This window comes from Dendrobates tinctorius, unplaced genomic scaffold (genome assembly GCF_039654945.1).
Source record: "Dendrobates tinctorius isolate UK_male_01 unplaced genomic scaffold, ASM3965494v1 ptg000263l, whole genome shotgun sequence".
NCBI lineage: Eukaryota > Metazoa > Chordata > Amphibia > Anura > Dendrobatidae > Dendrobates > Dendrobates tinctorius.
The window spans coordinates 482,021-508,360 of NW_027361930.1; the positions used below are offsets into that span (position 1 = coordinate 482,021).

Genomic DNA, 26,340 nt, shown 5'->3' on the forward strand with positions numbered 1-26,340 from the left:
CACAGAAGGCCTGATATGCCCTTTGCGGAGACTCTCAGCTATGTACTCCTTCATGGCTTGGCGCTCAGGCCCAGACAAATTGAACAATCGAGCCTTAGGTAACTTGGCTCCGGGTACTAAATCAATGGCACAATCATAGGGTTTATGTGGTGGCAGCGCCTCAGCCTCACTTTCGGAAAAAACGTCTTCGAAATCTTTCAGGTACTCCGGAATACCTTCCAGATCGACAGACGACACAGACACGGATTTAACAGCGTTAACAAGATGTCCCCGGTTACCACATTTATTATTGCATCCCCATTGAGTGATTTCCCCTGTAACCCAATCAATGGTAGGATTATGGCGTTGAAGCCAAGGCATTCCCAGTACCAGTCCTGCAGGCAAGTTATCTAGCACCAGACAACTTAGTTTCTCCACATGAGTGGAACCCACTTTTAGAGAAAAAAGTTCAGACCTGCAACAGATACCATCTTGGGTCAGAGGAGATGAGTCAATTGCCACAAGTTTAACAGGATCATGAAGCCTGACTGTCCCTATCTTATTAAGAGTCATAACCTTGGTATCAATCAGGTTCACAGCCGAACCGCAGTCAATAAAAGCAGTAGTCTGAACAGGACCATAACCAAGTTCCAGTTCCACCTGCAGCACCATCTTTGCACATGAGGAAAATTGTACCTGAAGGTCTGGGTAGCCTCCTCGATTACTACCCAGACCTAGTCGTTTCCCGCCATCTTGGAGGATGACGGACAGGAGGGGCAGTCCTTCTTCCAATGTCCAGATTTCCCACAATAGAAGCACAACTGCTTTTCCCGGCGGCGTCTTCTTTCCTTTCCCTCACAGGTGACAGCGCTCACCTCCATAGCCATAGGAAGAGTCTGGGTCTCATCTCCACTGAAGAATAAGGGCGATTCCCGTTGCATAATGCCTCTAGCCCGCAGCCTGCGATCCATGCGAACCGCTTGGACCATGGCATCCTCCAGGGAGTCAGGCGGAGGATGGAGTGCCAAAGCATCCTTCAGACGTTCACACAGGCCTCTGTGGAACAGCCCCCGAAGGGCGGCATCACTCCAGAAAATCTCCGCTGCCCAACGTCTGAATTCAGTACAGAACCATTCGGCCGAGTGCTCCCCCTGACAGACACTCATTACTTTGTCCTCAGCCAACCGCACTCTATCAGGCTCATCATAAATAAGCCCTAAGGCTTCAAAAAATGCATCCACAGACATTCTCTCAGGGGCAGAAGAGGAAAGTGAGAATGCCCAGGCTTGTGGGGACCCCCTAAGCAGGGACATCACCACCCCCACCCTCTGTTTCTCATCCCCAGAGGAGCGGGGTTTCAAAGAAAAAAAAAAAGCTTACAGCCCTCCTTAAATGCCCTGAAATCATCCTTGTTACCAGAAAATATATCTGGCAATTTAACCGGGGATTCAGGTGGGACTAAAATGACATCTCTATTCCCCACCTGCTGGAAGCCTGCGGAAAGTACCCCCTGAAATGAGTCCTCAACCCGCCGTTGGGACTGGGCCAGAGCTTGGTGTTCCAAACTAAGCTTCTGCAGTGACTGAGTCAAGCTTTTCACCTGCTCAGATAAAGCACACATTGGGTCCATGCTGCAGAAGTGAGGAGAGAAAAAAAAAAAAAATTGTAGGCCAGTTATAATGTCACAGACACCGCACTGAACTTGCTCACTGAGCCAGTGCGCGTGTCCTGAGTAAAGCGAACAGTGCTCAAAGCTACCTGTGGCGCGGGCAGCAACCGAGTAGATGTGTACTTCACACCCGCAGGACCTGAAGCACGTGACTGCTAGGGGCGTGGCCTAAACTCCACAGAGCTAGGAGCTTCAAGACAATTCCTAGCAGAGTAACTGCGAGACAAAGTTACCAAGGGGCATAGACAGTGAGAATAGTCAGGACGTAGCCAATGAGTCACACACAGAGATAGCTGCAAGGTACAAGAGGGGCGAGCAGAGAGTAGTCAGGTCACAGGCAATGAGTCATACACAGATAGTTGCAAGGTACAAGAGGGGCGAGCAGAGAGTAGTCAAGTCACAGGCAATGAGTCATACACAGATAATAACGCAGTACAAAATCAACAGGCAAACTCACAACGGGAAACAGAATCGGGTCAGAACCATATAAACAAGCTATAGCAACAAACAGGCACACGGGGGTCAGTACACTCGGCCAAAGGCAAAAGTATAACTGGCAGGGATTGAAGCTACCCAGGGGTTTATGAAGCTCTCCCAGAACCAGAAAGAGGCCACAATCATTAACCCAAGTGTGCAGGTCAAAACCTGCACAGAGCTCCAGACATTAACCCCCGGTGTGCAGCTCAAAAACCTGCACTGGGATCATGACAGTTATAATCCCGGTTCCGCAGTGCATCAATGGTTCGGAAAGCCTCCGCCATGCATCCGTTCAGGAGCCCCACTAACAAACGCATCCAGCTAGAGTGGGCCACCTCCATCACAGCACACTGCTGCTCAAAGTCTTTGAAGAACCCCTCCACATCTCCAGAAGCCTCATCAAATGGCTTAAACTCTGTCCGGGTGATCCGTACAGGCTCCCGGATTGTTGGGGTTACACTCCACATTGCGTTACTACCTTTTTCAAGCTCCATTGCTTCTTGTCTCCGCTGTGCCCGGCGGGCAGCCTCCTCCTTGTACTCCTGAGAGACCCCAGGGCCCAGAACCGCCATCTCTTCTTCGTACCACACCAACCACTGGCTTTTCTGGAAGGGGGATCCCTGTCTCCAGTGCTCGTCCTTCAGACATCTGGGAGGAGGTGGCCGGGCTAGCGCCCACCAGTAGATCGATTAAGGCCTCTTTAGTCAGTCCCTGGTAGTTCAGGCCCAGGTCTCTGGCTCTCTCCTGTAAACTGCATACAGTCCAATTTCTGTACTCACTCTGTGGGTGGTTCTCCATTGGGTTACGCTCTGTTGATCCCACTGCTGCCACCAGTTGTCACGGGGTCCTTCTCTGGTATCACACAATCAACAGAGCAAGCGAAGAGTGAACAATTCCAAGACCTTTATTCAGGCAAAAATATGAAAAGTATTCCATATTCAGTCCACCACACAAAGGATAAGATTGTCCAGAATAAGAATGCAGTCCAGTATCAGGATAAAATGTCCAGGGAAACAATATTCCAAAACTCTAGCACCAGAGGATAAAATGGGTCCTTCTCTCTGAAATGCAGTCTTTACACGATCCTGTCCACACTGGAACTGACTTGCCCAGCTCCTGTTCTCCCCCGACCCCCTTCCTTGTCCAGGGAAAGTCAAACAAGTTGGGGGCGGTTTCCAGGCCCCCCAGAGGAGAACAAAGGGCTTTAGGGATTAATGCACTACAGGGGGGTCATCAAGAGACAGATACAGTGAGGCTGTAGACTTACAATGTAATAAGAAAAACACTATGAAAATAACTGGAATTGTTAAAAATAGGAATATACAAAAAATGACATCCACATAGCATATCACACCATCACAGGAACATTAAGCTGTTTGGAGATGGTATTACCTTTAACATGTTTGTCTATAATTATCTTTCACATTTCCTGAGACAGCTCTCTCCTTAGCCTTCTTTGGTCCTTGTTCTGTGTGGTCCCACCATTGACACCAAACAGCAGTGAATACTTTTCACCCAAATATCCAGACTGATTAAAAGTTTGTAGACACCTGTGATGCTAATCACAAGATCCATCTTAAGGTACTGTCACACTTAGCGATGCACCAGCGATCCCGACAACGATATGACCCGGTCAGGATCGCTGGTGCATCGCTAAGTGGTCGCTAGTGAGCTGCCAAACAGGCAGATCTCACCAGTGACATAGCAGTGGTCGGCGGTCGCTACTTACCTGTCAGACGAGGCGATGAAGACGTCCTCCCGCCCGCGTCCACGCGTCGCTCGTCTCCACAGCAGGAAGCCCAGCAGGAAGCTGACGACGGGAAACGGCCCAGGCCGTTCTCGCGCGATCAGCGATAACCAGCGGGGGAGCCAGTCGGAGGTAAGTATCACACTTAGCGATATCGCTAGCAATATCGCTGCTGCGTCACAAAACCAGTGACGTTATAGCGATATTGCTAGCGATATAGCTTAGTGTGACAGGCCCTTTAGTTTAACATGTCCCTATGAAAATATTTTGACCAATCTTTTCTAGGGGTACCATCAGTTTTGTCCAGACCACTTTTATTTGTATTTTTTCTGTTGAACCACAATTCAAATAAAATGTCTGATTGTCATTAGTTTTTCATTTTGTTTTCATTAGTTGACATTCAGTCAATTTAAATTGAAAATTACTTTTGTCTGTTTCAAGTTATTTCAGTGATCATTGTGGATTTTTCTTTCTTTAAACAGAGCCATACCCATCACCTCTTGTTAATTATTAAATGTTAATTCGCCTTACAAGGCTAGATAAAAAAAAAGCTTCATTTTGACGACTGAATAAAATATACAACATAATACATTTTTCAAAATTTATTTTAAATTGATAAAATCAGTTCACTGTTTAGAAATTAAGCACATCCCATATAAAGGTGTGAGCTAATATTGTGGAATCCGTGCCGATATCCAACATGTAATGTAACCAGTGTAACATAGTATCGTAATCAGTGTTATTATCAAAACAGTACGGATGGAATATTAGCTCTTGCTTACAATTGTATATAAACTCTCACTGTTCTCCAGGCATGATATACTTACGATCCCGCTACTCTAGAGAACATATCTGACATATAATGTAATTACTCTTTGTACAATTAATAACCTGAGAGTATAGACTATCTTCTGATATGTTCACATGTGAATGGAGACAATCCATCATATTAATGGTCCTTTTGACTTTTCATCCAGTTTCTAATCTGTTCAACCTGTGCGACCACACAGCTCTTTGCCGTGCCCCCTGCTGCAGTGTACTGTTCCACGCTGTTAGTATAGTTCCACAATTTGGACACGTCACTGGCAAACAGTGGACTGCATAAAATAGAGGCAGAACATAAAAATAAAGTTATATGGTAATATAAGAAGAGCAGAAGATATTCAAAGCTGTTTTTGTTGATGACCTTCCCCAAACCTCTTCCAACAAGGCTGAGACTCTACACATATTTAATCACGAAACAATCACATGTTTGTGCTAATTTTATAACTTTGGTATGACTGTAACAATTTAGCACTAATAAAGTTTCTATTCCTTCTTTTTTTGTTTATGGCCTGTTGCTTTGGAGACCAGCAGCAGAACATGCCCAGTGCTTACTGCAAGCTCTTTTCAATTGATCTTGTAAGAACTGTTTGAAGTTGGCATGAAGATTGATGGAGCTTACTGTTATTAGTGATGAGCGAGTCTACTCGTTACTTGAGATTTCCTGAGCATGCTCGCGTGACCTCCGAGTATTTGGGCGTGCTCGGAGATTTAGTTTGTGTCGTCGTAGCTGCATGATTTGCGGCTGCTGGACAGCCTAAATACATGTGGGGATTGCCTGTTTGTTAGGCATTCCCCGCATGTATTCAGGCTGTCCAGCAGCCGCAAATCATGCAGCTACGATGACAGAAACTACATCTCCGAACACATCCAAATACTCGGAGATCACCCGAGCATGCTCAGGAAATCTCAAGTAACGAGTAGACTGGCTCATCACTAGCTGTTACCTGTTAATCCCGACCAGCTTCAGCGCATTGTTTGCAAGCTAGGCAGCAGCGGTAGGTGGTCTCCTAGGCACATTTTTATAAGCAGTAAGGTTAAGTTCACACTAAGTGTTTTTTTTCTGCTAATTTTCAGCTGCGTTTTACAGTACCAGCAAATCTCATGTTTTTCGTCATCAGTATTTTGTGCTTTGCATGTTTTTTTGGACATAGAGCATGTCACTTCTTTCTGCGCTTTTCACTCATTGACTTGAATGGATGGTGAAAAAACGCTGAAAAAACACACCGGAATCATATTTTGCTGCGTTTTTCTGTGCCAAAACCTGACTCTATAGAATAGGACTTTTTTTTTTTAAATACTTAACTTTATCAGCATGCACAAGAGACAAATCAAGCATGCCAAAACCACCACAAAAAAAAACAAGGAAAACGTTTTTTTTTCCTGTAGCTTCTTTCCTACCAAGAGATCAAGTTTTGCTGCAGAAAAAACGCCTCGTGTGAACTTACCCTAAATTGTTAAGTGCTTGTTCTTATAAGCACTATCTAAGAGTATCCATCCATGAAGATGGGAATAATCCTTTAATTACTATTTTAGATCATTATTAATATCGGATAATTATTATAACTGTTCCCTAATGATGTCAGGAAAATTAAGGATTGAGCATCTTAAATTTGTGTGTGATGAAACGCTGAAAAATCCTGACATCTCTAGACAGGAGACGTGTAGATGCGTTACAGTATACTTCTGAATAGGGTATAAGCAGGAGAACCCACATAAAAGAGCGATCTGGGCTAATCAGGGGAGTTTGTAATGGTGAAGTGCTCCCTGGTCACTGCAGTAAGCTAAGCACAATCCCCTCCCTATCGGCGCTTTATAGTGACAGCCAATCGGGAGCCCAGTATCTGAGTGATATGATATGAATTAATCTATATAGCTGCTTTAGACAAAAAATGGTAGGACATTATGAATGGATGATTTACAAAGTTTCTTTATTTTCCTTTTTGGATGCATTTGAGCAATAAAAATTGGTAGATTGTGGACATAGCCCTAAGAAGGGGTAATACAGACATATATTGATGACCTAACTTCAATTAGGTCATCAATATCAGATCAGCTCCGAACACAGTCTAGAGACCATTATTGGGAGCTACAGCTCAGCTCCCATTCACTTCAATAAGAGCTAAGGTAGGCCATCTAGATCTAAACCCAGGACAACCACTTTAAAGCCAGTGATCCACTGAAATTTTACACCACTCTCCATCTAATGATGGCAGAAGGACCTTCAAACTGAGCAGGGAATGTCACAATTAGCCTGTGGTTTATGAAATAGGTGCAAAGGTAAACATACTGTCTCCAGTCTCTTACCTGATACTCTTCAAATCCTCCAGTGACATTTTATTGATCGTGAGGCCCTTGGTTTCTGCTAGCTGAACAACCTTTCCAGAGATTCCATGTGCTTGCCTGAATGGCATCTGTAATCCAAAAACATCCAAAGTCACAGGAAACCATCGCTCCTTTTGGCTGGGGTAATGATTTTCTTCCAGTCACTGCACCACCCCAAACATTTATTGCTGGTAAATGTCACATTGTATGACAATGAAACAGCTAGCATATTTTTCAGACTACAAGACGCACTTTTTTACCTCCAAAATTTGGGAAGAAAATGAGGGTGCGTCTTATAGTCCGAATGTACCTGGCTCGCTGTTGGGGAAGTGGCTTCGGCGGTGGAGCGGGGTCACAGGAGTTGGATCGGCATTGCAGGAAAACCAGTGGCGGCAAGAGCAGTGAATATTCATTTCTCCATAAAAGGGAAATGAATATTCACTGCTCCCCACTCCTATAATCCCACACCGCCACTCGGCTCCAAGGTCAGTGATATAGTAAATGAAGGTCAACATTTATACTACGCCAGATGCTGGTGCCAAGAGGTTGGCGGGATAATGGACGTGGGAGCAGTGAAAATTAATTTCCCTTGAGGCTATGGGCCCACGTAGCGTTTTAAAACGCACACTAAAAAACGGACTCCTTCCCAGAAATCGCACAATTTCACCGCGATTCTGTTCGCGATTTTGCCGTGATTTTCTCAAGTACTTTCCAAGCGATTTGAAGCATCGCTTGGAAAGTGATTGACAGGTTGGTCACACTCATCAAACATAGTGTTTGACAAGTGTGAGCAGCTTTTTACTATTGAGGCCGCCTATGCGGCATCAATAGTAAAAGATAAAATGTTAAAAATAATAAAAAAAAATAAAAAATTGGGGTATATTTACCTTCCGACGTCCCGCGCTACCATCCCAGGCCACAGCGTTCCCAGCGATGCCTTGCAAGACCTGTGATGATGTTGGTCTCGCGTTACTATAGCGATCTCGCGAGACCGCTAGAGTCACGCGACACTACGTCATCACAGGACCTTGCCGCAAGGCCTTACTGGGAACGCTTGGCCGGGAATGCAGCGCGTGACGCCGGAAGGTAAATATACCACGATTTTTTATTTTTCATTCTTTTTTTTACAGGGGTATGGTACCCAGGGCCTAGAGGACAGTCTCCTCTCCTCCACACCGTGGGTACCAACCGCACATGAGACGCTTAACTTCCCGCATGATGGGCATAGCCACATGCGGGAAGTAAGCGATTCTCATGCATTCCTATGGGTGCGGAATCGCGGCAATTCTTTGCGATTCCGCACAAAAGAATGAGCATGCTGCGATTTTTTCCGCGATGCGTTTCCGCTGCGGAAAAAAGCGCAGCATTAGCACAGCATGTGTGGAATGCCATAGGAATGCATGGGGGGTGTTCTGTACACGATTTTTAAACGTTTTCGCTGCGTTTTCGCGCTGAAAATCGAGGCAAAAACGCTTAAAAATCGCATTGTGGGCACATAGCCTTAATGTAGAAATGAATATTCGCTGCTCCTGCCACCCCCGGCTTCCTGCAGTGGCGACCCTGCTACTGCCTTCAGTGCACTGTGACTGGGGGCACATGGCAGTGACGTAAAGCGCTGCTTATCGCATACAAGCCAAACTCATTTGGCAGCATCAGAAGAGGACCATGCATGCCGAAGGAGTGGATGGTATTTTTTTTTTTTTTTGCGTAAAAAAAAAAAAAAAAAAAGAGGCATATATATCAGGATGGGCCCATGATGGGGGACAAATACACCAGGATGAGGGACATATATACTGGGAAGGTGCCCAGGATGGGGGACATTAGTACAGAATTGGGGTACATTTACACAACAGATCCCCCCACAACAGTGCGTCATGACCACATTTCATGCTTCATTTTTTTTTTTAACTACTTTGTTCCTCTAAAACTTAGGTACATCTTATAGTCTGAAAAATACGGTAATTGCTCAGAATAAGGTCACTTTTTAGTCTACAATTTTTCCGTTGCAAATCTACAGCATTTAAAATGCCATATATGCTGCGGATTTACCCTGGAAATAGTCTGCTATATCTGGATGGCATTTTCAAGATCCATCTAGATGTATTGTACTGTCATTGGGGGCCAAGCAATCCATATCTGTAAATCCCCCACATCGACCATGTGGGGGATTTACAGATTTACCATGTGGGACTGGTCATATATAGCATACACAATACACAACCTTTATGTAGATCAGGTACCACTTACCCCTTTCCTGACTAAATAATAAGCAATGTCCGTGGCCAACATATCGGGACTCAGCGCTTTCTCCATTGCCTCTTTGTTAATCTAGAATCCAAAATTCCAAACATCTCAGTATGTGTCATTCCAAATAGCCAGTAATTTACTGCAGAAATCCATACACAAAGAAAATATCAGAAAACACAGCTATAAAATGTGTTATGTGCAGTCCTGCACAAATATAAAAAAAACATTGCTGCATGTGTGAATAAGTCTCTATATGCTTCATGAACCTGGTGTTTGGCCTTCACCATATTGTAGGGAAGATCTATGATGGAGTTGCTGGGAGATGGCACCTATTTATGGACATATACAGTGCTGGTATATTGTGGTTTCATCAGTAGTACATACAGTGGCATGTAAAAGTTTGGGCACCCCTGGTCAAAATTACTATTGTCAACAGTTAAACAAGTTGAAGATGAAATGATCTCTAAAAGGCCTAAAGTTAAAGATGACATATTTCTGTAGTATTTTAGGAAAAAAAAAAAAGATATATATTTTTTCATTTTTTAAATTTTAAAAATTACAAAAAAAGGAAAATAGGCTGATGCAAAAGTTTGGGCATCCTTGGAGATTTGTGTGCTCGGATAACTCTGACCAAGGTTTAAGACCTTAACTAGCCTGTTAGGGTTATGGCTTGTTCACTATCATTAGCTGGAAAGGCCATGCGATGCAAATTATACTGCTTTATAAAAACCCAGCCTCCTCTAACCTTGTGCCAAAAAACAGCAGCCATAGGTTCTTCTAAGCAGCTGCCTAGCACACTAAAAATGAAAATGGTGGAGGCCCACAAAGCAGGAGAAGGCTATAAGAAGATAGCAAAGCTTTTTCAAGTTGTCCTTTCCTCAGTTCAAACTGTAATTAAGAAATGTCAGTTAACAGTACCAGTGGACGTCAAGATAAAATCTCGAAGACCAAGCAAAATTTCAGTGAAAGCTGCTCGTATGATTGCTAAAAGAGGTAAATCAGAATGCCTCTTCAATGTAAAAGACCTTCAGAAAGATTTATCAGACTGTGGAGTTGGGGTACATTGGTCTACTGTTCAGAGACACCTGCAAAAATATGGCCTTAATGGAAGAGTCATCAGAAGAAAACCTCTTATGTGTCCTCACCAAAAAATTCAGAATCAGAAGTATGCAAAAGAACAAGCCTGATGCATTATGGAAACAAGTCCTGTTGGCCGATGAGGTTAAAATTCTTTGTCCACAATGATCAAAGATGTGTGGAGAAAAAAGTGCACATATTTTCAAGAAAAGAACATCTCATCAACCATTAAGCATGGGAGTGGATCAATGCTTTGGGGTTGTGTTGCAGCCAATGGGCATGGGGAACATTTCACGTGTAGAGTGCAGAATGGATTCAATGAAATTTCATCAAATTCTTGATGCAAACATATAATCTGTAAAAAGCTGAAGTTGAAAAGAGGATGGCTTCTACAAATGGATAATGATCCTAAACACAAGTCAAATTCCACAATAGACTACCTCAAAAAGCACAAGCTGAAGGTTTTACAATGGCCCTCACAGTCCCCTGATCTGAACAATATTGAAAATCTGTGGCTAGACCTCAAAAAAGCAGTGCATGCAAGACGACCCAGGAATCTCACAGAACTGGAAGAATTTTCCAAGGAAGAATGGATGGACATCCCTCAAAGTAGAACTGAAAGACTCTTGGCTGGCTACAAAAAGCGTTTACAAGCTGTGATACTTGCAAAAGGTGGTGCTACTAGGTACAACCCATGCAAATTTTTGCATTGGCCCATTTTCACTTTTTGTAATTTTTAAAATGTAAAAGATGAAAAAAAATATTTTTTAGCCTAAAATACAAAGGAAATGTGTCATCTTTAACATTAGCCCTTTTAGAGATCATTTCATCTTCAACTTGCTTAACTGTTTGCAATAACAGTCACTTTGACTAAAGGTGTCCACATTTTTACATGCCACTGTACATATTATCATGTAGTTTAGATCAGTAAATTACACAAACCCTCATAAAGATCGTGATTAAAGCAATAGCTAAAACAGATTTACCTGTAGTGTGGAAATCACACCAGATGCCACCTGAAGCACTGCGCATATGGTATCATAGACATCAAACATGGCCTCCTTGTCTTCCTGTACGTCAAAATACATGTACTTTTAATAACCATTCAATTTGTACCACTACTAATGCTGTATGTAAGCAAAACTACTGTTGTTTCCATGTTATAAGGTATTACAATAGATGGCTTTTATAACATTTTGGTGGAATGGTCCATGTGTAAATCTCAGAAAAAAATATGCACATATATGGCCACCATAAGGTATTCCACACAATGGGTGAGCATTATGGTGAACAATGGCATATTTACTAATGGACGCTTTAGAAAAATTTTTTACGCCCAAACGCTTATTGAAAGATTAGTATAATACATTACAGATAAGCTAAATTATTAGCCTGATTTTGATCCAGTGCCATGTCAATAGTCCGCTGTGGCTGGACCCCAGAGCCCTCCAACCTCCTCTTACCACCTGGCATTCCTGATGTCATCACTGCAGTGAGATATATATGATGTTATGCCAGTCCTGCTAATCAGGAGAGGCACCGGGGATGTCGGCAGGTAGGAGGAAGTCAACAGGGTTCCAGTTCCGGCAACCATGGATTAACAACCTGGTGGCTGGGAAATGGTCCTGGGAATCATCTTTTTCACTTTTATTAATAATCAAACATTGATTTGATTTAGAATTCCCTTTTGTTCATTCACTTTACACCAGAGAAGTCATACTCGCCTGTAGGTCCTTGTTATATGTACTTGGAAGGCCTTTCAGTGTCATCAGGAAACCAGAGCACTTGAAAAGAAATACATTTATAACAAGTTTAGAATATTTAGCTCACATCATTTCCACAAGTAGAAAGAGTAATCCAGAGTAGGCTTAAAGGTACTTGTAAACCTAGAGGCACACTGATGGGTGAGCTTTAGGTGTTCATATGTAGAAATCAGAAATCAAAATAGGACTATAGCCAAATCATGGATTTGGTAAAAAAAAAATAATACTGACAATATAGTATACTACTACTAATATATTACATGTTTTTTTCTACACCAGACTCTGGCGTAATTACAACAATAAACGTTATGGTGACATGACTTTACCAGACTCTGAAATCTGCCATTCAGGGCTCGAATAACAAATTCATTAACTTGTTCCTGTTCCTAGTAGATGGTGTTCTATTGTGACCTGTCTGATGTGTTTTGATGCCATTTTAAGCAAATGAGAAAATATATCTAATTTTTTGGTGATACATATAATCTGGATTAGAGGGAACCTGTCATGTAATATAACCCTGTTAATAAGTAGATATGGGGTTAATCTGTAGGTTAATAGCATTCTGAACCTGCCCAGCTCTCGCACTTAGGGCCCTGCTGCCAGGAGTAAATTAACTTACAGTCAAAGGCAGGGCCGCCGTCAGCACCCGGTGCACCCGGGCAAGTGCCGGTGCCCTGGCGAGACGGGGGGGCCCACTCACGCTGTCTGGGATAAAACGCACACACTCTTATCAGTGTCACCCTCACAGACGCCGTACTGTGCTGTATATCTCCATGCACTCGGCACACAGCAGGAGTCGCAGCAGCGTCCTGACAGGAATGACACGCACAGACTGAGGTGACAGCACTGTACTACTCCACACACAGCAGCAGCACCACAACAGAGACCTCCCCCAGCACGTGACCACTCACATGACCATGACGTCAGCGCAGGTCCTAGCGCCCACCACTAGGGCTCTAGCTTCCAGCCGGGAATTAAAGGCTCCGTGCGAGCCGGAGATAATGCAGCAGGTTGGTTAGGGGATTTTACTGCAATGTACGAATTTAAATGAGTATGTAGAAAAAACGAATGACAGGTGAGACATGAGCAGAGTGAGAAGAGCTCCCCAGCATCCCACTGCATTCTGATAGAAGGTACAGTAACTGCAGCCTTCTGCTAATCCAGCGCATTACGTGTGATTGCTGCCCTGTGGAGCGCATGATGAGCCGTGGCTGTCAGCAGTGGACAGGCAGGACAGGGGACTTGGCTCGCATTGATTTGCATTGTTGTTGCTGCTGCTTCCTGAGATCTGCTGCATTGAGATCTTTAAACTGCAACATCCCCAGCAGTGATCTGCACAGCAGATGGGACTGTGTTATGTAAAAGCACTGAAGATCCTGCCTGCCCTCAGCCACAGCCTGCCTGTCCTCAGCCACAGCCTGCCTGTCCTCAGCCAGAGGCCCACTCACGCTGTCTGGTATACAGCGCGCCGCACAACGCAGACTACGCGGTGACCGTCCGCCTGACTCAGAGGTGTCATAGCGGCCGGAACCATCAGACGAGGAGTGGGAGATTGGAGCTCTAACGGCCTGACTGATAGCCAGACGTCAATGAACAGCTAGCCTGTGAGTATCCGGCCTGTGGTGTGCGGCTCTGTATGTCTGCGGTACTGGCCCCGGTCAGCGCGGTGACCCCCGGGTAGAGGCACGCCCGGGTTTGGGCTCACGTGTGTGTCCTGCTGGTGTTGGTGGCTGAAGCCCGGAGTGTCATCTGCCTATGAGGCTGTGTGCTGCTCACGCGTACGGCCTGTGCTGGAGCGTGATAGCACTCCTGGGAATAGTGGGAAATGGCAAGGACTTGTCCCCCACGCGTGAGCCCTGCAGGGAGGTGACCAGGGGGTGGAGGCAGGTGGAGGTCACTGGCCACATCTCTAAGGTATAGGAGTCTATCAGTGTCTCTATAGCTAGCCATCTGCAGCAGGGGGCGCTGACTGTATTTTTTTTGTCCAAGGGTCATACTGAACAAATCCAGGGGCCCCACTAAATTAAAGGGGTGTTCCCTTCTGGAGCATATCTGATGTGTATACCATAAATAGGTACGAATCTAAAGACTTTAAGTTCAGTAAATATTTAAAGGGGTTGTCAAAATAGCCCAGTTTTATTTAAAGTCACATATGCAAGCATATATTAAAAATTCACCCTTTTACTATTGAATTTCCTTTTGTAGATGAGCACCCTAGCATTTTTGTACCCCTTTATATTATCAGATGGCCAGCGCTTCAGATCAAGTGACCATCTGACATCCTTCTAAAAACTACATTTCCATTTAAACACTGCTCTCCCTAGTGTGTCCAGTGTAACTGAGTGGCACTGATGACAGGGAGAAGCGGTGGAGCTACAGGACAGGCACATGCTCGCCCTGCATAGTGATGCCTACTGGTAACTGAGGAAGAGGGAGTAGGTCACAAAAATTGGCATATAAGGGGTTGACTTAGGCCTCTTTCACACATCAGGTTTTCGCCGTCAGGCGCGATCCGGCGCTTTTGACAGAAACCGGATCCGGCGAAATGCAATGCCGGATCCGGTTTCCCCCCCATTGACTTGCATTTGCGCCGGATGGCCATGCGTTTCATCCGGTTTTCGCCGGATCCGGCAATGTGTCGCAATGTGTCGCGATCCGGCGTCTGGAAAAAACGGTGACTGTAACGTTTTTTGTCTCCGGCGAAAAAGCCGGACTCGCCGGATCCGGCGCGTCCGGCTTTTTCACACAATGAAAGCCTATGAGCGCCGCAATGCGCCGGATCCGTTTTTTTGGTCTGAGCATGCTCAGTAGCTCTGCCCACAAGACATATATAAAAGCAAGACAGTGGGACCCACAGCCACACCCAACATGCCACCCAAGACAGCAACCAGGCGCAGGAGAAGGCAGGAGACATCTGCAGCAGCACCATCAGCACCACCCCAATTGGAGCAGCATGCTGAACAACGGGAGAGGAGTCCAGCAGCAGATGAGAGACGGTAATTATCAAATCACCCATTCCTCCAAACTAGGGCTATTGAATATCAAGATATTCATTGGCCCTTTGTTTCTCTTTATTCAACAGCCGCCCAATAGATGCAGCAGCAGCAGCAGCAGCAGCAATGGCAGCAGCTGGAACACCACCCACAGGCATGGAGTGTGGCCACCAGGAAGACAGCACATCATCTTCTGGGAGCCCTCCCTCGCATCGTCAGCGTTTGACGGTAAGTTTTTATTTCCAAAATCCATCTTCTCTGTAATATATGTCTATTCATTGCCTTTTATTTCAAAACAGGAATCACAAGATGAAGAGGAGCTCCCAGAAGAAGAAGGAAGGGGTGGACAGACACCTGGAGTGGGCTCACAATTGGTAAGTTTTTTGCATCAAACGCAGAAACACAACATCACACTACACACAACACATAGAAAACAATGTTCTGCAGACCACACACAGCAAACAAATGCCTACATCCAAAGACATAACATTTTTTGTTTTCTTCTCTAGTCTTCCCAATCTGGTGCTTGGCCAAGAGGTCCTCGCAGTGCCTCCCAGGGTCGTCGGCGACAGCAACGCGGCGGTCACCAGCGTGTAAGTATAAATATTTTTGCTTTGTTTTTTTGCACTTTTTATTTCATTTCTTTTGTGGAGGCTAATTATGTTATTTTTGTCTTTTTCTTTAACAGCCTTCACAGCGTGCTCCCGACTCTGACGGTGAGGATGGAGGGATTGATGTGGACCGCCTCATCGATCTCGTCAGAGAAAGGGAGCCGCTCTGGAATATGGCTGACCGCCGCCACGCTGACCTGATCGTTACCCGACGACTCTGGGAGGAAATCTGTTCGCTCCTTGTGGGCCGCTGGGAGGACCTCGAAGCTCGGGCCCAGATTAAAGAGCGTAAGTATACACAGTACCGGTTGCTTGATGTAAACCAGTGTTTCCCGAGCTCCAGTCCTCGTGGTCCCCACGGATCATGTGTTCAGGATTTCTATTTACTATGGAAATCCTGAAAACATGACCCCTGGGGACCATGAGGACTGGAGTTTGGGAAACACTGATGTTGTATACTAACCACTCCTTTCTCGTTTCAGGGAACAGAATTGTGAATCGGTGGCGGTCTGTGAGAGATCGTTTCAAGAAGGAGTTCAATAAAGAGATGCGGGCCACGAGTGGATCTGGAGGACGCAGGAGCAAGTACAAGTACGCAGAAGCCCTGTCGTTCCTCCGGGAAACAATGGTCACCAGAAGGTAAATATTACACACCACATGTGAAAAAAAAATGTTAGATGTAAATTTTTTTTTCAGCCAGGGCCATACCATGTCAGTATTTTAATTGTTTTTTTTTCTCTTTATTCCACAGCACGGTGAGCAGCACTCGGGAGCCGGCACGATTGGACCCTTCTGAGGCGATCCCTGAGGAGACCGGCACCGAGGGACACTTCGACCGCCCCGGTACATCTGCGGGTACTGGGCGGCAGCGGCAGAGGGGTCAGGAAAAGATTTATGCGCCAGAGTTCTTGCATCTGAATGCATCTTTCCAGAACTGTCTAAAAGTCTTGTCAGAGCAAATCTCCGCAGGCTATCAGCAGATCAACTCCAGCATTCTGGAGGTGAAGACACTTCTGCAAACCATGCATTCAGAAGCAAGATCTTCGCCAAACCACACCTTTTTCAGGTCTGTTGTGGAGCGCATGGAAACGCTCTCTCCTGCCCAGCAGATGCATGTAATGCATTCATGCCACGCTGCTCTCCAGCAAGTTACCTCCCAACCTCCTCCTCCTCCCACCACAGTAGTTCCTCCACCTGCACCCCCTCCAGCCACTTTCCATCCTCCCCCTCCTATTACATCTACACCCCCTCCAGCCACTTTCCATCCTCCCCCTCCTATTACATCTACACCCCCTCCAGCCACTTTCCATCCTCCCCCTCCTATTACATCTACACCCCCTCCAGCCACTTTCCATCCTCCCCCTCCTATTACATACCATCCACCTCCAGCCACTTTCCATCCTCCCCCTCCTATTACATACCATCCACCTCCCCAGCACCATCCACCTCCCAGCACCATCCACCTCCCCAGCACCATCCACCTCCCCAGCACCAGCAACCTCCCCAGCACCAGCAACCTCCCCAGCACCAGCAACCTCCCCAGTACCAGCAACCTCCCCAGTACCAGCAACCTCCCCAGTACCAGCAACCTCCCCAGTACCTGCAAACTCACCAGTACCAGCAACCTCCCCAGTACCAGACATCTCCCCACTTCCAGCAACCTGCCCCGTACCAGACATCTCCCCACTTCCAGCAACCTGCCCCGTACCAGACATCTCCCCACTTCCAGCAACCTGCCCCGTACCAGACATCTCCCCACTTCCAGCAACCTGCCCCGTACCAAACTCCTTCCTCATACAACTTGCCATCATCATCTGCTCCTACAGTCCCTGCCCAACCCTCCACTCCACCACCCACCACCTCTTCTGCTTCCCACATGTCCACCCATTCTGTAGTTTTTTCCACACCTTCACCTCTAACTGTTCGTTCCCCACCACGATCCCAGTCCTCTCTCCACACTCCCAGTGTCGAAGTGTCCCGCAGCCCCTACAGCAGTATTTCCACCACACACTACACAGATTTATAATGTGTGTATTTAAATAAAAATGACCAGTTTTATGGTTTCAGTTTTATAGTTTCAAAGTTTTATTAAACAAGTTTATTAAAATTTTTAAAAAGTTTACTAAAAAAACATTTTTCAATAAAAGTTAAATTATTTTACACTGGTTGTCTGTCATTTCTTTCTGCGGCGAAAAAGGTTAAATACAGGGTATTTAAAAGGTGAAATGGTATTCAAAACTAGGTATATAACTGTGGGTAAATTTTAGCTTTTTGCGACAGTTGTGTTCCTGGTTGTGTTTGAAGCAAAGTATTTCACCTAAAAAGTTGTGTTTATTGTTGGTGATTTCCTAACAATGTACACAACTTTTGTTAAAAGGTGAAATACTTTGCATAAAACACAACCAGGTACACACCTGTGGCCTAAAGCTAAAAATAGAGACCATGACAAGATAGCCAACTTTGGTTGGCAAAGGTATATACTGTTGGTACAGAAGGTACACAAGTTTGGTTGGGCACAAATCTTTCACACTCTGTCATCCTGCCAGTGTACTCTGCCTTGAGGTGACATAAAGTATAGTGCAAAATTGTCCCTCATTACTGAAACCGTCACAGAACTTCTAGTGGTAATGTCATGGTAATCTTGCAAGGTGGTTTCTTCAGAGGTGTCCTCAATGGAAATGGGTTCCTTGCAGATAACAAAATTGTGGAGTACCACGCACGCTTTGATCACCTCGTCCACAGTTTCTGTCTTGAGGTTGATCGCAGTCAATAGGACCCGCCATTTGGCTGTCAGAATACCAAAGGTACATTCAACCATTCTTCTTGCTCTTGTGAGGCGGTAATTAAAAATGCGTTTTGGTCTTGTCAATCCTCTGCTAGAGTATGGTTTCAAAAGGTGTTCTGACAGCTGGAAGGCTTCATCCCCTACACAGACAAATGGCATAGGTGGACCAGATGTTTGCGGCAGCGGTCTAGGTGGTGGGAACTGGAAGGTGTTTCCATACAGTTTACGCCCCATGGCAGACAGTTTGAAAACTTGAGAGTCATTGGAGCGGCCATAGGCCCCAATATCAACCGCAATAAATTTGTATTCCGCGTCAGCGATGGCCATGAGGACAATTGAAAAATATTTCTTGTAATTGAAATATTCCGATCCCGATCCAGCTGGCTTTACAATGCGGATATGTTTCCCGTCCACAGCTCCCAAGCAGTTTGGAAACTGACATATCTGTTGAAACTTGTCAGCAATTTCAATCCACCTCTCTGTTGTGGGCTCTGGTAAAAACTCTTCAGCTAAGGAGTCCCACAGTGCACGGCATGTGTACTTCACAATTCCAGATATGGTGGAAATCCCGAGTCTGTACTGGAAATGCAGTGACGAAAGGGATTCTCCAGTTGCAAGAAATCTGTGGGGAATTAAAAAACAATAAATTAGTTTTAAATCACAGCATTACATACCAAAACTGACCTATAACACTTGGAGATACAAACTACCACCAACAAGATTGCTGTGAAAGTGTGCTCTGATGCGATCATATCCAATAAATGTGGCTTACCTTAAAGTCACCATCAGACGCTCTGCGGGTGAAACAGAGAAGCGGCAATAGGTGTCCGCTTTTCTTATGAGGTGTGCAATGCGCTCCACCAAGTAATCAAAATTCTCCATTTTCATCCTAACATATCCAAAAAATTTATCCGGGTTTCGTCGAAGGTCCATGCATAGTGTAGAATAGACCCCACGCGTCATTCTCTTGGCTGTGATGGGGTGGATCCACAAACGTCGTCTACGATGCCTGATGCGCTGCTGTCTCGCTCTCTCCTTCTCCAGAACAATCACCCTCAAACGATTTGCCTCCGCTGTAAAATCCGCCAAATTCTTCAAAATATTTCCAATGACAACATCCATCTTCGCCAGTAACTTGCTCTTCTCTCCAACCTGCACTTTCTCCTCTACAACCTGTCAAAGAAGGGCTGTAGGAACATGCTATATATAGTTTTCCAGTAGCCAATCCCGTTCGGAAGGCCACATGGGTCAATTTTAAAAACCGGATCCGGCGTAATCCGTCGAAAAACGGATAGAAAAACGGATGAACCGGATGAGACGGATCCGGTTTTGTCTGTCCAGAAAAAGACGGATCCGCCAGAAAACCGGATCCGTCACATCCTGTTTTACGAAACATTTGCCGGATCCGGCGTTCCGGCACGACGCCGGATCGCGCCTGACGCCGAAAACCTGATGTGTGAAAGTAGCCTAATATAAAGCCCCTCTGCTGTATGGTATTGTAGAATTTACAATAGCTATCACTCATGTAAGAAGTGAAATCTCCTGCATTGTACTATACCTATATTTCTCTGCTGTATCTGTGCATCATGAATTGTGGTATGTGTTAAAGGGGCCCACTGAGACACTTTTGCCCGGGGCCCTCAAAAACCTGGAGCCGGCCCTGGTCACAGGGGTGGGGCCAGCACGCATTCCGTTACCGTTATGTGTATAGAGAGAACTGCCTATAACCACGCTCATGGCACTGACTGACTGCAGGCCCTAATGCTGAGCTGCTGTCAGTCATTGCTTGGAGCGTGGTTACAGCCGTCACTTTATATACACAGAAATATACTGTGCCGTCGCCACACATGTGACTGGAAGCCGAACACTCCCGGGGGGAATAAGGTTAATTTCCTCCTGGCAGTGGGGACGCCTCATGGTGTCAGAACGCTATTAACATGCAGATTGCCCCTATATCTGCACATTATTTTACATGACAGGTTCCCTTCAAATTAAGATGCTTTCACACTTTTGCAATCTACTTATTTTGTTGCAATTAAATTAAACTGAATGTGTCAACAGAAAATTAACTATTTTTTTAATCAGGTTTTTAAATTAAAAATACTTATTTTTTATTCATAATGTTATTCTTATTTTTCACATCACTATATATATATATATATATATATATATATATATATATATAATATATATAAAAATAAAAGAGAAATCTGTCAATTTTCACATTGGCCACTAAACTCAATGCTTGCCTTATACTTCTTGTTCTTTTCAGCAGCCAGATAGACATAGGCAGCGCTTAACTGAATCTGACTCTTGACTTCTATCGAAGTATTTCTGGGCAAGTGCTGATCTGGGCAAATATCACTTATTGTAAATGGTGGATCCTGTGTTGTTAGCGGTGTATAGAGGTGTTACCTGTCATTGTAATCCTGTCTGTTATGATAATGCTGAAGACTAGTGAAAATTCTGTACAGAACAAGAAGTAAGATTGGAGTAGAAGGCCTAGTGGCCAGTGTGAAATTATTTTTTAATATATGTAGTAATGAGGAAAAGAAGAAATAAAACAAAACACATTGGAGTTTAGGTCATTTTCCAATGACACATTCCCTATACAGTGTTGAGAACTATACGGCACTCCTGTAGAGTGAAGAGGTGCCCAAGTAGGTGTCACGGGGTGAATGCCATGGTATGACACGACCCAAAGGATGGTCGGTTAGCTAACGGCACAACACACATACAACGCGGATGGAATAGGTGAGAGGAAGGCCTTACCAATAGGGAATGAGGGATGGTCACCACCTGGGCTCCAACCTGAGCCTGTCCCTGCACTCAGCTAACACCCTATGCGGGTCCTTTCCTCCGCCGCCGTCAGGATACCTCGTCCCTCACGTCACCTAAACTGCCCTGGCTAGTGCACTGGTCGACGTAGGGCGCTAGCCTAGCCACTACAGATAATAATACACGGGATAATGACAAACAAGTAAGGGACGGGGAAAAACAACTTAGCTTATGGACACCGCTGCTAAGTTCCACACCGCAGATAACAACTGGAACTGAACTCCCAACACAAAACGTGGCTGACACCAGAGAGCTGCTCCTGCTAGGCTGGTCTCCAGAAAGGAACTATATCTTCAACAGTCAGCTGACACATCAGGTGACCTTTTAAAGGATTGTGGGAGTGGTCACCACCTGCATCAGCTGACCCAGCAGCATTGCAGTAACACCAGACTGCCAGCGGGGGAAAAACTGACATTAACCCCCGATCGTCCAAAAGGAAAAAAGTTTTAAACTGAGTGGAACCAGAGCTGTCACCAATCCAAAAATGGATCGTGACAGTAGGGTTCAAATCCATAAGTAGTATAGTAGACAAAACTTGGCACTCAGAAGGTTTGTAGTGAAGGATAACTTGTTTAAAGGGAACCAGTTACCAGGTTTGGCCAATATGAAATGCCGCCACCGCCTTTCAGGGCTGATATCCAGCATTCTATATTGCTGTATCTCTGCCCCCAACCCGACCTGGAAGACAAGAAAAATAACTTTTATTATATTAACCTGCGAGGCAGTCTGGTCTGAGGGGTGTTGCTCTTCTTGGTTCGGCGCCTCCCATCTTCTTGCGATGCTAGCCTCCTTCTTGGTTCGTGTGGATGATGCGTCCCTGCATCATTCACACAGGCTCCCCAGCATCGCGCTCCTGCACAGGCGTACTTCTCTGACCTGTTGAGTGCAGCGTAAAGTAATGCAGTGCACAGATGCCGGGAAAGGTCAAAAAGGCCCAGCGCCTTGCTCACTGCAAGACTTTGCTCTGCCCTCAACAGGTCAGAGAAGTTCGCCTGCACAGGAGCCTGATGCCGAGGAGACTGTGTGGATGACATAGGGATGCGTCATCCACACGAACTAAGAAGGAGGACGGCATTGCGAGAAGATGGGAGGCGCCGGACCAGGACCAGCGACACCCCTTAGACCGGACCGCCCGCAGGTGAGTATAATAAAGCTTATTTTTCTTCTTTTGCAGGTCGGAGCGGGGGCTTATCTAAAGCATTATAGAATGCTGTAGATAAGCCCTGAAAAGTGGTGGCCGTAACTCGTATCGGCCAAACCTGGTGACAGGTTCTCTTTAACAGGCAATCAGTATCAAAAATATTGTTTCAGTCTTGCTATAGTGCTAGGTGCTGTGATGCACGTCGCTCTGAAATAGCACCATTGCAAACCTTCTGAGTGCCAAGTTTTACCTACTACATTCCCTATAGAGTTCATTTAATTGCAAATGCAAGTGAAGGAAATTTTTGGTCAGACCTGGTGAGCTAACTAATTAGTCTACTGTGTGAGCTGGTGCTATAAGATTGTCCAGTGGCATCAGTATTCATGAATTACAAGGAAGTTGCCAGACCCTTTAGCATATCCTTTTTTCCTGTTAGATTGTGCCAATATATTCCATGGCACCATGCACAAAGAGCAACAGCTCACATAACCCCATTCCCACTCATAGTCAGTCAAGCACAGATACACTAGGACAACTGATCTATCAATAAGTAGGAGTGAGAGACAAAACCAAAGTACCCAACCACACAAATGTAGGAAGAATGTAAAAAGTGTGCCAACGGTTATTAATATATTATAGAAACTAGGATAAGGATGCAGTGTTATATGAAAATAACTGTGGTATCTACATAGCAAGCATGTGTCCCACCACAATTATGGAAAGGTTATACACAGAAATGTTGTAGGATAAGTCTATTGCCCATACTCGGCCAAAGACACGTCCAGCTTTGCTGCGGATTAGTTCCAAACTGTCCGGGTTTTTCTTCTGAGGCATTAAACTACTCCCAGTACTGGGGAGAAATAAGATGAAAATGTAAGTATTAATTTTTATAATGTATGCACCGCACCTTGCAGCATTTAAAAGTGGTCAAATCACATTAAAGGGAAGCTGTCAGTTGATTCATGCTGATTAAATTTCGGGCAGGATGAAACAGGGATAGACTCGCTTATTGTAAGAGTCTATGTTGTATTCAGATTCCCAGCAGTGTTTCAGGAAAAAATGTAGCTTACAGTGGACCTAAGAAAGGGATGAACAGCCATCAAAGTTGGTTTCCACTGTCTTCTGCACTACCAGCTATTAATAGACAAATAAGGGAGATTTTTTCTATACCAGATAGCAGAATAAAGGAACTTCACTGCGGTTTGTAGATCTTTAAAGGGAAATTTTCAGCAGTATTTTTTGGAGAGCACCATTATGTAGGAGCAGAGACCATTAGTCCAAGGATGTGTCTCTTACTGGGCTGTCATTTTCTGTTTCAATACAATTAGTGTTTAATCAGCAGGAGTTTATCACTACAGGACAACAGGCCTTGTGCCGTCTAGTCCAACCACGCCCACAGCACTGATTAGCAGCTCTCTCTTACTATAAAATGTACACAGAAAGCTGTAGTGTAGGTGGATTAATACTCAGCTCAACAACTGAGTCCTGCTAGATCTGTATTAGAGAACACTGTGACTCTATCGTAACTACTGCAACCATTAAACTAAGCAATAAATTGCTGGAATAAGGGTCTCTGCCCATACCTTATGGTGCTGTCAAAATGCATAGCAAAAAACTGATGACAGATTCCCTTTAAAATTGTAAGTGTTGGTAATATGGTATGCGATGTATAAACCACAAACCTGTAAGAGTCAGAGAGGGTAACGAAGCTGAACTCCTTAGTGCTGTAAATGATAAGATCTTCGGACATCTTACTAAGGTGAGTCATGCACAGAGAGGCCCAGAAAAGAAATTCCGCTGAAACCAAATCAGATGTATTTTGAGAGAATAGTAGCAAAGTGTGCGGCATAGCATATGGCAGCCGTGGCTTTCCTACACTTTTTCTAACATAATTGTACAAGCACAGCAACTTTGGTAATACATTGTCATAATGAGGCCTCCACTCTGTCTTATGGAGAGAGGTAGTTAAACAAGAAAAGTATTAAAATAAGCTGTAAATCCTGTTATATATATATTGATGAACAAACCTTGTCTACTCCTGTTTTACAAAGTTACAGAAATTAAATAAATCAACGGAAAACTATTTTATATGTAGATTTTTCTATAAAAATGTGTTGGTTTTACCTATAAAGTCTCGCTCACTGGTGGCATCCATGCTGTTCAGGCTCATTGAGTCAAATTTAAGTTCTGTCGATGATAAGTGTCCAAATTTAGATTCAGAATTTAGATAAGTTCAACACAGTTTATTATGATGATTGCAGGCACATAATGCTAACCACTTGGTGAGCTGATTTAATTCCTTAAGGGGTTTTCCGACGAACAAGGTACAGTTTAATCAATAGATCTTGGAATAAAAATAAGTTCAACAATTGGATGTGTAAAAAAAAAAAAATGTTCCTGTGCTGAGATAATCTTATACATGTGCCCCTGCTGTGTACTGTGTAATGTCTGTGTGTCCGACCGTACAGGAACATGGTCTGATCATACCACAGCTCCTGGGCAGGTAACAAAGCAAAAGAGAGTATACAGACATTACAGCACAGGATCACAGATCCACACTAGAAATTATTCTGTTAAATTAAAGGGGTTGTCTGGTGAAAACAAGTTATCATATCTATAGGATAGGTGATAACTTGTTAATCAGTGGGGGTCCGATCGCTTGGACCTGCACTGATCGGCAGAGCGGGGATTTTTATCCCTGTTAGGCTGCTTGTACATTTCCCGTATTTTTGCGGTCCGATTTTGCGTCCCATAGATTTCTATGGGGCCGCAAAATCAACCAGCAAAAATTCCATGTTACGCCATGTGCCGTACGGCCGTGAGGGCCATATTTGCGGCCGTGATAAAAGATCGAGCTTACTCGATCTTTTATACGGCGTACGGACACGGCCCCCATTGAAAGTCAATTGAAAGTTTGTTTTAGGGGTGCACCGTGGGTTCCGTTTTTGCCCCAATTTTTTTTCCCCAATACTATTTACATAGTATTGGAGAAATGAAAAACGGCGACCCGCAAGCTTTTTTGCGGTCTATTATTGCAGCAGACCGCAAAAAATGCGGCCCGCAAAAACGGGCCACAATAACAGACCACAAAAAATGCACTAATTGTAAAAGTAGCCTTAGAATAGAACAGCAGTGTGCATGCATTGATTGATGCTACATTCTAGAGCATTCTGCTTGGATACATATTCTTAATGTTTGTTAAAGGGAATCTGTCACCCATATTTAGTGATATCATGTAAAGATATCACTAAATTGTGCGTCCCATAAGGATTCTATTTGGGCTTTTGACTCCCCTCGACCCCGCACCTTTGAGGCATAAATACCTTTTTTAGCTTGTTGGTGATGCATGCAAATCGCCGTGGTCCGGTTCGAGGGGCGTGGCTTAGTGGTCTTCTCCCTCCTCGGCTTGCTTCACGTAATCTTCGTCTGTGAATACCACAGACGACGTAGGTTTCCGCGCTTTCGCAATGTAAAAGCCCCCAGCGCCTGCGCAGTATGCTTTGCCCAACTGTGGGCGAAGCATAAAATCGCTACTGTGCAAGCGCCGGTATTTTCCAGCGCGGACTATGCCCCGGACGTGTGTCCTGCATGTGAAGGGCTCGGGGGGAGTCAAAAGCCCGAATAGAATCCTTATGGGACGCATAATTTAGTGATATCTTTACATGATATCACTAAATATGGGTGACAGATTCTCTTTAACTTATAAAAAAGGAGATTATAGAGAAATTACAAAGCTCAGTATCTCATGTTTATAACACCAAGGCCCTAATTCATAAAGGCCGTTGATTTTCTCTCCGGTCTAGATGAGGGGATGTGGTGGAGTCAGACGCTCCTGATTCATAAAAGGTGAACAGCTCTTCATAAAT

At 44.7% G+C, this 26,340-nt stretch overlaps 1 protein-coding gene across 2 annotated transcripts in view; it reads right to left on the minus strand.

The window, feature by feature from the left end:
- Nucleotides 1-4,459: 4,459 nt before the first annotated feature.
- ASL (argininosuccinate lyase) overlaps nt 4,460-26,340 on the minus strand; it is a 50,864-nt gene continuing 28,983 nt past the window's right edge. For both annotated transcript variants that reach the window (XM_073558922.1, XM_073558923.1), the window contains 8 exons: nt 24,599-24,661; nt 24,157-24,271; nt 23,240-23,324; nt 12,074-12,127; nt 11,330-11,419; nt 9,267-9,347; nt 7,002-7,108; nt 4,460-4,969 (listed from right to left, as the gene is read on the minus strand). In XM_073558922.1, coding sequence (XP_073415023.1) covers nt 4,822-4,969; nt 7,002-7,108; nt 9,267-9,347; nt 11,330-11,419; nt 12,074-12,127; nt 23,240-23,324; nt 24,157-24,271; nt 24,599-24,661 — 743 coding nt within the window. In that variant the 3' untranslated portion in view covers nt 4,460-4,821. The remainder of the gene's footprint in view (nt 4,970-7,001; nt 7,109-9,266; nt 9,348-11,329; nt 11,420-12,073; nt 12,128-23,239; nt 23,325-24,156; nt 24,272-24,598; nt 24,662-26,340) is intronic.